The 15,180-nt window shown below is 35.5% G+C and overlaps 1 protein-coding gene across 50 annotated transcripts in view; it reads right to left on the reverse strand.

Moving 5' to 3' along the window:
• LOC126299121 (twitchin) overlaps positions 1–15,180 on the reverse strand; it is a 484,418-nt gene that overhangs the window by 109,256 nt on the left and 359,982 nt on the right. For all 50 annotated transcript variants that reach the window (XM_049990829.1, XM_049990822.1, XM_049990871.1 and 47 more), the window contains 8 exons: positions 14,159–14,740; positions 13,286–13,426; positions 11,481–11,645; positions 10,925–11,060; positions 9,763–9,929; positions 5,812–6,093; positions 5,543–5,726; positions 994–1,145 (listed from right to left, as the gene is read on the reverse strand). In XM_049990829.1, the coding sequence (XP_049846786.1) occupies positions 994–1,145; positions 5,543–5,726; positions 5,812–6,093; positions 9,763–9,929; positions 10,925–11,060; positions 11,481–11,645; positions 13,286–13,426; positions 14,159–14,740 (1,809 nt within the window). The remainder of the gene's footprint in view (positions 1–993; positions 1,146–5,542; positions 5,727–5,811; positions 6,094–9,762; positions 9,930–10,924; positions 11,061–11,480; positions 11,646–13,285; positions 13,427–14,158; positions 14,741–15,180) is intronic.

Here is a 15,180-nt window from a genome sequence, read left to right on the forward strand (position 1 = left end):
ATCTATACGAGTAATTACACATTCAATAAACAAAAGTTATTGCATTGAAATAAATTCATTCTCAAAATAAGAGCACAGGAAAGAATATTGTATTTCATATAAGGAATGCTCACTGAAGGTGTAAGTCCAGAATTAAATGAGTTGGGTCAATTCAGATTATACAAGGATTAATTTTTAATGGACAGGGCATTTACCATGCACTAATATTTATGGCAGTTTTTCTTTATCAGGTGTGTATAATCCTGTGTGTTACATCAGTTATCAAGGCTGAAGTTTCAAAGTTAGAGGTGGTCTAAGAGTGGATCACATGATTTGGACATGAGATTTGGAGCAACAGAAATATTCTAAGTATTATCACCAAATTACAGCGAGTTACTAATGTTAAAGTGAAATTACAGTAGATGGTATCCATGCTCACAAATTTCATTTGAATTTCTTTGTAGTCATTATTTCCAAATGATAAATTAACAGGAATTTCTTTTCAAATGTTTTAATTTATTTTTCTGTAGCATTAACAAAAATAAATGATCATAACTGAAATTGTCACTTTGGCATTAAGATAAGTTCATTTATTAACTCCCACATGTACATATAATCATAAACACTGCCACTGTCATGTTTTGTGAGTCTGAAACAACTACCAGACTTTGCAACACAGAATTATTGGCTCTTTACTACACAAATGTGCAACATACATAAAAAGCTGTTTGGTACACGACACACTGGGAAACCATTGCACCCTACTGAAACAAATACGTATACTTCTTGTCAGTGATTCATTCTGAGGGAACCCATCAACAGAAAAACAATTCTTGAGTACTAAAGACAATAAAATGAGGAAAGGAAATGGAAGAATATAAGGAGAAAGAGTTCTGTGTGTGTGTGTGTGTGTGTGTGTGTGTGTGTGTGTGTGTGTGTGTGTGTGTACACACTCTAAGGGAATGTACAAGACATTGATGTGGTTTGCATTTTAAAAAATCTCTATTTACTCACCAACTAGTTCTGGTGTTCCAGGTTTGTCAGGCTTGGAGAAAGGATCTTTTGCAGTTATAGTCTGAGTTCCAGTCAATGGTTGAGATTCTCCTTGCTTATTAACTGCACGAACCCGGAAATTATAGTCATGCCCTTCTATCAGATGATCAACCCTAAAAGTTTAAGATTTGAAAGTGGAAGAGATTAAGCTCTCATTCATAAAATGCCATCAGAAACAGGGAAGTGTAACATATTACATACACTAACTAATGAATACTTAAAATAACTGCAAATAATAATGATCTTTCAAAAAGTCAGCTATCAAATACTTAGTACATATATGAAGCAGATAAGAACACACTCTCATCAGACCAAAGGAACTTTAAGCCATCTGATCATGCAAAAAAATATAAATACATGTCAGATGTAATAACATTTATTATGTGGATCATAACTTAGATTTCAATGGAGGCATGTGTTACAAATCTATGGTTTTGAAATGCATAGATTAGATTTATATTTGTCAGTGAGACACAGAAAGATTTTAGATATTATAATTCTGACATATGCTTTGTTTATGAACTTCCAGAATGCTGGAATAATTGCAGGTCAACAACTTCTGTTAATCAGTACAATGAAAATCCAGCCAAAGTTGCAAATTTCACTTTTTTTTTTTTATTTATTCGATGACTAGTTTTGGGTCAAGATCTACTTGGTGTGATGATTTGCAAATGGATCCCGACATGAACTAGTCATTGAATAAATAAAAAAAGTGAAATTTGTGATGTTGACTGGTTTTTTGTTGATATGCTTTGTTGTTAATTGGAGATGTAGGCACTAGATCTCATTATTAACACAGCAGCTGCCTCATTCTGCAAAATGCATTACATTTATAAACATGAATTTAAAGGGAAACTAACAACTCACAAGTAACTACTGATTATATTACTATACCCTGCACCAATTCAACACTGAAGTTACAAATTGCTGTATCTTAGAGGGCACTGAAAATAAAGGATACACTCACACAATGTCTCACAACCATTTTTTTCCCCAGGAACAGGCTGTAGACCATAAATCCATATCTTATTTATTAATTTATTAGTGTGTGTGCATTAAATACTGTTACAGCTCATAGTAGTAGCTCATGGATCAATGTCAAGATTATCAAAAAATTCAGCCTTTTTTTCCCCATGAGAAACTCCACTGGAATGGTGACCAATCATCAAATTGGTCTTATGTGAATTAACTGATGGACAGGTTTTTTTTCAGAATGGACAGGTTTTTTTCAGAATCACAGTTGGTATTATGAGAAGGTTGCAAGCCAGTTATCTATTGTCAGTTTGCAGTTTTAACATATCATGTACTTTCCAGTGTTGCTCTGCATTTATTCCATTTTAATTAAGGAACTGAAATTATAAAGATTTTTCCTGCTGACACTAATGTCATGATGAGCAGGTAGGTGATACAACTGGACAGCTTCCTTATTTCACAAATATGATCACTTTTAATTACAAGAGCAGAAGTTCAGTGTGGGTGGTTGCAGGTAAATAGTACATGTAATTGTTGTGGTTATGACATCTAGTTTTATAGAGATGGATGTCAACATATCTTGTATGGATGATGTTGGTCCCAACTCTAGAGCAATATTTCCCCACACAGTTCATCAACTCAGTGGAATGGCTTTCCAGTTCTAAATTCAGTATAAGCTCACAAAAAATTTTCAGTTTGGATATACCCAAAAACATTTGCTTTTGTCTGTGGCATTAGTGCTAGACATATACTCATCAGAGGAGACATTATGAGAAAACATGTGACAGCATTATTAAGTGCCAGTTGTGAGCCTCGACTACCTTCTTTTTCACATGAAATTAATTTATTTAAATCCACCTAATCTCAATTACATTTTAGTTTTGCTTTGAGCCAAGTGGTGAATAGTTTCAACAATACTGTTTGTCTCCAAACCAGATATAATGAGGCTACTGGATCAATAAATATGACTGGTGTTTTCTGCTGTCTGAGCAGTTTCTGTATAGCAATAGCTATAGCTATCATTCATTTGTATGTTCATTTGTGGACAATGTTGTCTAATGCATGTTCAATGATTACATTTTTCATAAAATACAGATGTAGAAACAAGAACATATATCTATTGAACTACTTTATTTGGCAATGGGTTCACTGAGAATAACAATTTTTATGTATGTCACTTCACCTACCATTTTCCAACCTTTTAAGCTTGGGTGGTGTTTTTAGTTTGCAAAATGCTTGTAAATAATGCAAATGGTCAAGAATTTAGATAAATTTTCAATAAATTCTGTATGAATACTGTTAAAACTAAATGCTCTCCTTACTCTCATTCCTTTCTGAGCTGTTGCTACTTCCTTATGTCCCTAACAGGGCAAGTACTGCGCCTTAAGATTTAAAGGCTTCATTGAGTGCTCTCAATTCTTTCATTCTAATTATGTGTGTTTGAATCTGCAAGACTCTTAAATTAAGGAAAATGTTTATGAATGACAGTTTAGAGACTTTTCAGAAAGGACTAAGCATTCTGCTTGAGCTATGGGCTGTATATCTATCCTCATAAACAGTCTAGATCATAAGTAACAAATACTATTTTCTTGAGACTACATAGCTCCTTTGTAGGTTTCAAAACAGAATCTGGAAACAAAATTTCCAGAAAAGTAACAGAAAATACTCAGCCACTCAGTTTCATTCATAAGGCACAGGAGTCTGTTGGTACCAAGTGTTCAGGTTAACATTGCATTCCTTATTTTCAGTAAGCACATATTCAGTTTTGCTGTGGTGTTTCGGAAATAAAATATAAGCACAACAAATATATGATCAGGTGTGTGACTGGATTGAAGACTTCCCAAGATATAGAACTTACTGTGTATACCTCAATGTGAAGACATCACCATAAGCAAACACAAACTCATGTTCTCAGAGAAATATGATAGCATAACTTAATGCATAAAATCAGTCTGTCTCTGAGATCCATTGCAAATTGTATTGTTGTGTGCAATCGAATGATACTTGGAAAGACTTGGAGCACAATACAAGAAAACTTGCAGAAATTCAACATTCCGTGAAATTAAAACTAGTAGTATAATACACATTAACAGATAAGAAGTGTTCATCTTGTTCCCATACATCATCAGAGATAAATTATTAGAGCCTCTCACAACAACCAGATGAAACTGACCATCTGGAGAGAAATAAAATAGTATGACCACACAAACTAAATAGCAAAGACAGAGTGGAAGAATTCTGAAATAAGTACCTCGTATGTGAAGGAGGTGGCTTACAGTATCTTGTCTTATATACACCATCAATCCAAAAAGTTCTGAGAGGGCCATAACTATGTTTGCAGCTTGAACTAACAATTGTAAACAATAGGTGTACGATTGATCACTCAACTGTGAGGAGGCAGTTTTAAATAGTGGATGTGTGACTGTAGTTGTCAATGTTGTTGTGTTACAAAACACACTGGAGCAACATCTATAAATGAAGTGTCCAAGACATTTGCCAGAATGTTTTGAAAAAGAGAACAATGTGGCAAACTTTGTTCTGCACACCTCAATTCCCAACCAAAAATAACAACACGTGAAAACATGCAGCAGCTTGGCTGAAATGCAAACACTGACAATTCGTTTCCTACAAAATTGTCACAGGTGACGAGACTTGGTGTTATAAATATGATCCTTCCACAAAACAAAAAATTCCAGAAATTTATATATAGAGTCAAGACTTTAATGATATGACTTACATTCAGTATAATGAGCAAGTTGAACATCTCAAAGTAGTATTTTTCTGACAGTTCCAATTGGTTTTATGAATATTCTGTGGATTCTACTCAAGTGGAGGTAGAACACCTGGAGCATTAAAACCACCATATTAACTTTAGTCTAATTTTTTATTAATTCAGTGTCACAATGTTTTGGGCAGGTGGGGTATTCCTGTGTTAGGGAATGTTACCAAATCCCTCTTCATCACAAAACTCCACTTGAAAGTTGCTGCAGTAACATGAGGGTCTTTTGTGAGGGAGAGGGAAGACTGAATTAATTCACTTATGACTGAAAGCACCTCTATATAATCAAAGAAAGAAATGAATCAGAGTTTTGTATGATAATGCACAGAAGTATTCATTACAAAATGCTATCATATTAATACCTAATATACTTGTGAATATGAGGAGAGTTAAAGGAATGGTGCACATAGATCACTTCATCATGCATCAATGTCATGGACTGAATTCCAGAACCTGCAGCAATGTATTATTGATTATCATAAATTAATTAGATGAGGAAGTTGAACCAGTGGTTTGCTTCATGATTTGAAGAAAACTGGTAGTCAACATGCATGTACAAAAGTTTACAAGTTGTTTCTTTCGATGCCACATTCAAATATGTTAACAAAACATAATGTCACAGTTGAATACACAATATATTAACAAATATGACATTTTCTATTTTCTGAAGGTTTATTTGTAACCATAATCTTATAACTATCTTATCATGGAACGAAAAACAAATACTGTCACAATAAAAATTATATTAAATTCAATTACCTCATTGAGGTTCCATTACATTCACCTACAGGCACCCAACGCATATTTTCAGTATCAAGTTTTTCCACTGCATAATGTGTTATTTCAGAACCACCATCATCCTTTGGAGGTCTCCAAAACAATGAGCAAGATGATTTTGTTACATTGTCTGGTTTCAAGGGCCCTTCAGGTGGTGTTGGAACATCTGCAATTTTTTTAAAAAAATATTTTGTAACTCTATTTTTTAGACCTTAATTTTGCACAATGAAGCAAAAAAGGGTAAAACTAACCAAGCACTGTAACATTAACTGTTGCAGTATCCACACCATTGATGTTCTTTGCAGTAATTGTGTATGTGCCACTATCTGCCCTTTTTGCATCAGTCACTCGAAGTTTTGTGTTGTAATCTTCATTGACAACTTTGATTCTATCAGTGTTTATCACTGCATCCCCTTTGAGAGACCACTGTTTGTTTGGTGGTGGTTCACCAATAACTGGCACATCAAATTCAAAGTTCTGTCCAGCCCGTACTTTAATATCCAGCAAAGCATTTCTGTCAATATGTGGAGCCACTGGAAAAGAAAAAAGCTTGGTACTATAAACTGTGTCTAAGAAAACAAATATGAATACATCCTTAAGAAAAATAACTGATTCTTGATATAATACTATAAATAACTTAAGCATAAATAAACATGTATACATGTGTTTATGTGGGCGCCTACACACACACACACACACACACACACACACACACACACACACACACACACATATTGTCATTATTCATTTTTTTAAAAAAAGACAAAAGCTTTTTGTCATATAAAAAATAATATAAGCCATTCATGACCCTTCTGTAACTATTATTCATAATCAAATTGGTTTCTATTCACACAATGAATAGATTTTGTATAGGTAATGCAATGTTTTCAGGCAAAAATACACTCTGTAAATAGTGTCCTCATTTTTAAAACATTGCAATCAATGCACTATGAAACATTGCAAAAATTTCCCCAATGGCATATGGCTTTGAAATACTTAAATATAACAAAAAAGAATGATCTAAAAACATTATTTTCATGTTGTATCAAATATTGATACCTGTAAACCTTGGGCAAAGAAAGACAAAAATAAAATTGTAATAATATTGTGAATAACTGATCATACTAACTAGCGATGCTCTCACTGAGATGACTCTGTTAACATACAGACATAAGAGGCACACTACAAACAGAAGTGGCAAAAGAGGGAAATATGATATGGTAGAAGCAAGTAACACAGAAGTGGATTAAGCTGTTACTTCTCTGAAGGTAACATTAAAACACATGGCATGGAAAAAACTGTCTATGCCAGTAATATAAAATTCTGTGCTTTAAATCACAGTTCCACAACCAGGTAAGATGAGTGCAAGAAATTAATCCGTTATAGAAGTACATAAACTAAACAGTCACCACGGAGCTTTAAAATGTGTAGTGTGTGGAATAATTGCAGGATGTGCTGTGTGCCCTGATTTTATTAAAGTCTGCAACAATCCAGATTTTTTCATCAATTTATGTAGTCTGAGTTATGCCCTAAAATTTAGTGGTTGTGATGTGGATTGCAGCCCTTTCCCAACTGTGGCTCTGTATGCTTTCCAGTTAGCATCCTGCAGGTCGATATGGAAATTTAGTTGTGGTATGTGATTCAAGTGGACTCTGAAAATCATTGGCATGTAATCAGAAGAGAGGGCATTAGGCATTATTGCATAGACGTGCTGTGGTAACCTTGTAATGATAGTAACATCAATTTCATCAGGCACCTCTCTGTTGAATGGATGGTTGGGTCTAAAATTCGAGTGCTATGTGGTGTTGTGTCCCTTAGTAGCCCTAAGTAGGCAACTACCACTTGAGTTTGCCATTTTGGAGTTCTCCATGTTTTGCACTGAAATCACTACCAATGAACTTCTTTCAATGGAGGCCATGTAATTAGAGAAGTCAACTGGTTCGAGTAGGACAACAGATGGATGATATATGCCTACATATGTAATTCACTTTTAGGATGTCCTCACAGTGACACTTAATGGTTCCACCTCTGTAGTGCAATGAGATGAATGTGGTGGTGACACAAATGTGTGAACATAGACTGCTTTGCCATGTTGTGCAGTAAGTGGGTCAGTGCAATAACAGTTATAATTTACAGCTAGCATCTTGCTGCCTGATCTTAAGTATGCCTCACACACCAGGCACACATCAATAATGTCACTGTGGAGAAACTGTTTGCCCCATATTCAATATGAACACTGTTTGCTTTCCACATGTAGATCATCAACCCATCTGGCAGCTATGCTGGGGTTCTGTGTATAGCCTCCACAGCTGTCTATAATGCAGCTGTAACTTGTTGTTGCAGGAGGTCCAAGGTAAACTGTTTGATTGTATTTTGCAGTGTGTTGTTTTGTCTCAGAGTTCCTCCAAATTCGATCAGTGTGGGTATCAAATTGCTGACCAATGTGGCATCAGTCTTTTGGAACTAAAACTATGAGATATTTGTTGGCTAACTCTACAACTCAAGGAATCATCTGAGAGATGCCAGTTGATTGTTTTTTTTTTCCTTCTTCTTCTTCTTCTTCTTGTTGTCTGCAAAGAGCGTTGGTGGGTAGCTATTGATAGGTCTTGTGTCAGATTAGACTGTGCAGGATGCACACTCATCCATACATGTGACTCCTTGGTGTCTGGAGAAGCTGCAGCACCATAGCTCATGTCAGTTCCAGTTTTAGTTGCCTTCAATGACTGAGTGCACTGATACTTGGAAATGTTCTTGAAGGATTCACATTTTTTGTAACTAAATTCGTGCACCTGGTGGCAGTTGGCACACTTGTGACGACTGGCAGCGCATTTTACAGAATGCTTCAGCCTGGTACAATGTTGTGCTAAGTGCCTGATAGCTTGCAACCTGAGCATTTTGTTGCGACCTGTTCAGCTTGTAATTTTTTGAGAGTCACTTGGCCAGTAAAAATATAAATCCCCAGTATGAACTCCTTATGGTCTTCCAATTTGTCTAGTGCAACCAAAAGCAACAGTAGTGGTAGCATGCCCATCCTTGTGCCAAATTGTGTGTGGTGATACCAAGCCCTTCCAGTTTCTGTCATACATTGTTTGGTTCCATAGAAAATGAGAAGATATTAAGGAACAATTTCAGCAGCTTTGTCAGTGTCAAAGTATGTGTGAAGCACAGTAGTTGTTTATGCATTAACATCTTCATGGCCATCCTATAGTTATTAGGCATACTCGGGTAAACTTAATACATTAATTTGCTCATTAGCAATTAACCAAAATTGTAACAGAGACTTCTGTATTAGTGCAGGTCTTAAGCTCCTTGTGCAGGTTCACATATTTGCATTCATATTTGTGTACAATTTGCTGTACCAGAGGTTTCATTTTGATCAAAGACTCTTCCAATGGTATCCCAAAAACATCAACTATCAGGTATCAGTTGCTTGTGGTGATAGGTGTGGCACTGGAGAGCTGTGTTGGTCAGGCAGTGTGTTTTTTTTTCTCCACATGTATGAAGTTTGCTACATCTTTACTCGTCTTCTACTTCTACTTCTACTTCTACTTTTTCTTCTTCTTCTTCTTTCAAGCCACTGAGAAAAGTAGTCAGCATTTCTTCATATTTTCATGTGAAAATGTTTTAATTAGACAAATTCTTCAAATTTCACAAGAAGGTGGCAGGATGGGACATCAAAACTTTGCCAATAACATTGTAGCAAGTGTGTCATCTTTCCAAAAATTATTTTATCACAGGCTATTCTCATATCACTGTCTCTTAATTGTACGATGCTGCATCTTCCACCCTATTCCCTTGTTCATGTAATTCAAATCACAAGTAAATAATATTTCAGCTTTGTAAATAAACATTCACATATTGATCCTGCAGAATACTTTACCATTGAAAATAAATATTCACAGATTGTACAGAACAGGTTACTTCATAACTAATTCATATGTTGGTAAACATGAACACACAAATTCCTATTGTAAGCATTTCACTTTACTAATAAGTGGGAAACAAAGAAGAGTTAATGGATGGAAATAAGAATAATAAGCAAATTAACAGACAGAAATAGCTAACTGATCAAATCAATTGCAGCCACTTTACGATACATACTATAATACGCAGATCATAAAAATATGAGAGCATTAGTTCTGAATTCTGACCTTTGATCTAAAAAACGTTCACTAATTTGTTGTATTTAATAACACACTTACAGTTCTTTGGTCGTGCTGTATGTGGTTTTGTTGGTGCACTAGGTTCACTAGGCCCTGCTTTGTTAACTGCACGAATTCTAAATTCATATTGGTTGCCCTCAATAAGATCTGGAACCTTGCCTGTTGTAACATCACCTTCCACCTCAGCACATTTCTCCCAGTTTGGACTATAACAGAAAAATATTACATCATTATAGTTTTTGCAGCAGTGTCTTGGATGCCAAAAAAATTGTTGTTTTCTTGCAGTAAGAGTTTTTAGCTAATGAGAAATTGTGTGAAACTGATAGAAAACTTTAAATAGTTTGCATGGAATATTTAACAGAGCTGGCTGAGGCAAAATGGTAAAAATCTGACACTGTTCTCAGTTTTAGTGAACTATAGTAAAGTACTTACAAAGAGATTACACTTAAATGTGGGTCATAGTATTCCTTTACTACTGATGGACAGACATGTATGATTTATTGCAGACTTTAAACAACTGGTTTTCAACAATACACAGTTTCACAATAATGTTATGCATGGAGCATTCTTTTTATTCAGTCTATATAGTGTGTTTGTGTGTGTGTGCATAGTAAGTTGTGGCGAGAATTTTTTCTAATGCTTAGATTTAACAGTTTCTGTTCCTTAAGTGTTTGCTGATCATGATGACAAAGGTCTCAGAATGTTAGCATATGGTAACTTTCATATTTTTATTTATGAAAATCATAAGAAATAATATTTAAATCAGTTTTAAATTAAGACAGAAATTACTGGACTGTAGTCCAGTGTTCTGTGCTAAGCCTCACATGTATTCATGGAATCTAATAGAGAGGCATAAGTGAAAATGGTGATTGTGGTGATAATCTGTAAAGATTGGTAACTCCTTGATTCTCAGATAACATCCAAAATTATGTTTTAATGTCCATATGAAGTCCTGTCAGGTGGTTTACATTACCTGTACATACAAAACTAACATTGTCAACACACCATTAAAAAATGTAATCTCAATCTTTGGAGATCCATGTAGCAATCTCAGTTGGGTGCATGCATAATTTCATGTTTTGTATAGCAACTTCATAAAAAATTCAGTTTTTGCAATGTACTGTATTTGACACACTAATCCAGTTTATATACATGCAATTTTATTAGCTGACCACAGTAAAAGTTATAGAAAGCACTTTACCTATATTTGTCCTTCTTTTCAATTATGTAGCCAGTAATGGGTGACCCTCCATCTTTTTCTGGCTTTGACCATTTCAGCTCAACAAAATCTTTATCATAATCCGTAATTTCTGGAGTTCCTGGCTGACTTGGTTCATCTGTAAAACACAAACACAAAAATGTTTAGGTACCATGAAACCCCATTATCAGATTTACTCACAAATTAGTGGTAAAGCACGATTTTAGCTGTGTGTACGAAATATAATAATTACTGACCTCTTCATATTCAAAAATGGTGCTACACTGAATGAAAAATTCACAGACCTACATTATAAAACATTGCACACTCATCCTGTGCATGGATTGTATGAACATTCATAAAAAATGCAAATTATTGCAAATGTTGAACCCAAAGCTTTGCAGTGCAGTAATTTATCTCTGCAATAGTCCTGTACTTCGAAAACTGAACTATGACTGCAGCATCTTTGAATTCTATGCATAATTTTTGCTTTCAACAAAATGACATTAATGAAACTGAAAAACAATTTAATACAGCAGAACAATGGTAGATAACTAACCAAATGGATTCTTTGCCTCAATTGCTTGTGCTGTTGTTAATGGTTCTGATTTTCCTTGCTTGTTGACAGCGCGGACTCTGAATTTATATTTGTGTCCTGGAGTGAGCCCATCAACCTCTAGAGATGTCTGAGGACCCTCTGTTTCTCCTGCAGGTACCCACCTTCCTGGAATTCCAAATGCAAAGTTAATAAAGGCAGTAAAATAGTTTAAAATATACTAGTTTCTTTTAGGTTTACATACAGACACTCAGAAATTTAGCTCAAGTGGATTAAAATCAGAGCAAATTCATTTAATCTTTTAAAAGTACTGACCAAACTATCATTTTAACCAAAATTTTCATTTATGCTACATCCATTATATAGTGATCAAGTACGTTAATAATTTTATTTAATAAGATAACACCAAGAATATAGGAACCACAACAGCATCTTGGGGAAATCCATGAATAAGTACATATTCTTCCAACATTAATGCATCTGTACCTAGTTGAGATTACTTGCATTGGTTACTGGAAATGAAAATGTCGTGTGGCTAGTGCCTCCTGTCAGGTAGACCAGGCATGGTGCAAGTCTTTTGAGTTGATGCCACTTCAGCGACTTGCATGTTGAATGCATTGCTTACCCAACTGATAGTATAGTTACTTCGATGACGCATGCCATTTCAAAGTTTGGGGTCAACTTGGCCAGAGGATCATAATGGAGAGACTATAATTATGCCAACGAATATCTGAACCTGCCTATTTCATTGAGAAAAAAAACAGGAGGATAAGTGTTTAATGTCCCAATGACAATCTCAGATAAGAAAAAGATGGGGAAGGGAATCAGTCATGCCCTTTACAAAGGAACTATCGTACCATTTGCCATAGTCAGATTAGAGAAATTATGGAACACCTAAATCTGGATGGCTAAATGAGAATTTGAACCTTTGTCTTCCCAAATACAAGTCCTTTGTAAAACATGTCCATAACAAACAAACAGAGCAAGCAAGGTATGAATTACAAACATAAATGTTTGAAATGAAGTGAGTTCTGGGAAGTAGTAATATGGTCTACAGAAGCTTGAACATTAATGGAGTACAAGGGTAGTCAACTGAGAACAAGACAGGTGGAAAAAAGTAAGAAAACCATTTATTATTTTAAAGGCAATTGCCATATTTGCTAACACATGAACCCACTGTGAGACAAGACAGTCAGTGCCTTCTAGGAAAAATGTTTGCGGCTGCCTATGGAACCACGATTGTACCCAAGTGCACACATCTTTGTCCAAAGCAAATCGATGGCAATGAATATCTTTCTTTAGGTCCCAAAAATAGCGAAACTGCAAGAGGGGAAATCAGGACTGTATGGAGGATATGTAAGGACTTCTACAGCATAGTTAAAACAACTTTGGCAACAACTAGCTTCCAAGGTTGTTTCAACTATACTGCAGAAGTTTTGCTGGGAAGCCCTTACACATCCTCCACACAATCCTGACCTCTTCCCATATTTTGGAGTCCTAAAGAAAGACATTCACTGCCATCAATTTGCTTTGGACACAGAGGTGCACACCTGGGTACAATCATGGTTCTGCAGGCAACCAAAAGGGTTTTCCATGAAGGCATAGACTGTCTTGTCTCACAGTAGGATAATCTGTTAACAGTTACGGCTATTACTTATGGGATAATAACCAGTTCACTTACTTTTTTCAATATGTATTGCTTTCATCTGACTGCCCCTCATACAAGTTAAAGTATCAATGTAAGCCACACTGCATGGTGCATACTTCACAATTTATATACTACATATTTGTAATTGTTAATACTTTACCTGAAGCTTCGTCCATCTTTTCAACAACATATTTTTCAACAGGCTGACCGCCATCATCTGCTGGTGGGTTCCAGGCTAACTTGCAACCCTCTGCATGAATGTCGGATACCTTCAGTGGACCACCAGGTGGGCTTGGTTTGTCTAAAATACAAGTAAATATCACATCAACAATATTCAATCACAATACTGCTGAGTGACAAGTGACAACAAACGCTTCTATGTGACCCATGTTATTACGAACAAAGAAGTTCGTCATAAGGTTACTGGTTTTATTTTTAAATTAAATAATATTTTTTTGTATATATATTCTGCCAATCCTCTCCCTACCCTCCTGCCCTACTAATGTTTGTCACACAGCAACAAAACCTGCATGAACTCTTATGATGGACACAGACCCAACACACAAATCTGCTATGATCATTGGAGTATCCAAGAAAGGGAAAATTATATGTGAATAGCTCATAAAATACGCGTTGCATCTTGGTCATTACTGTTGTGCATGACACTTAAAAGATTTTTGGTATTACTGCTATTAAGGAGATGGTAAGCAGGAATGTGTGCCCTAGTTCTGTTATTTCATTTGTCTACAAACATTCAACATTATCACATAAAATTAAACTATTAGGATACAAAGCTTCATAGTAAAATCTGTTTACTGTCTTTATAGCTGTGACTTTGAAGTGTACACTGGCATAGCAAAAATGCTATAAAGAATGTTGACAGAATTTATTATTAAGTTTTCCCATTTATTTCATTGTTTCTGTTTGCCAGAATAACCATTATACGTAACATGAAATTTTTAAATTACTTCACATCCCACTAATTAGACATAGTATGAACATTTTGATAATCCTTACTTTTATCTGAACTTACCTAAAACAATTACATTTACTTCTGCTTCATCACGCCCATTAATGTTCTCTGCCACAATTTTATACTTTCCTGACTCAGCTCTTGTCGCCATTCTCACATTAATTTTTGTATTATATTCTGCGTGCTGAACTTTAATTCTCTCTGATGGTCTCACTTCTTTTCCTTGTAACAGCCATTTTGTTGTTGGCGGAGGTTCTCCACTAACTTTGACATCAAATCCAAAGTTTTGACCTGCTTTGATTCTTACTTCTATCAGATTTGTTCGATCTATTTTTGGAGCGAGATTACGTGGCTTGGCAATAATTGTTGGTGTGGCATCACTGGGTTCACCTGGCCCAGCAGCATTTACAGCACGAACCCTGAACTCATACGGCTGTCCCTCAATTAGGTCAGGCACAGTGGCAGTTGTCTGCCCTGCTGGAACCTCCAGAGCTTTCTCCCACTGTCCATACTTGTCTTTCTTCTCTACAACATAGCCAGTGATAGGTGAGCCTCCATCATCCTTTGGTGGTGTCCATTTCAGATCAACATGATCCTTGTCCCAGTCTGTAGCTTTTAGATCACCAGGTTTACCAGGTTCATCTGTAAAACAACAAAGAAGAAGTGAGTAAATAAGTGAAATAACAACTTTAGTGCCACTGAAGCATTACTTTTGTAGAATTCTGTGATGTACATGTGATAGATTAAGACAGATATTCTTTTCCAAGTTTAATGCACTGTAGAAAAAGACAGAAAACACCCAAAGATATGAGTGAAATGTTTATCATTTAAAAGTTTTCTCTACAAAAACATGTGGTTACAAGGGAACTTTTCTTCATGATGTAAACGGAATGACGTCAGTCATAGTGAGGGTCCTGAATGCATGCAACAAAACTAGATAAAATGTGTATTTGTACTTATTTCTCTTCCATATCTGACTTCCGTATACACAAACTGTAGTTATCTTCATTATGAGAGGAGTGTTATCTAAGTAATTTTACATGTAATCTGGTCTGTAAGACTAGACAGAGCTCTCATTCATC

The sequence above is a fragment of the Schistocerca gregaria genome, chromosome X (assembly GCF_023897955.1).
Source record: "Schistocerca gregaria isolate iqSchGreg1 chromosome X, iqSchGreg1.2, whole genome shotgun sequence".
In the NCBI taxonomy this organism is placed as follows: Eukaryota; Metazoa; Arthropoda; class Insecta; order Orthoptera; family Acrididae; genus Schistocerca; species Schistocerca gregaria.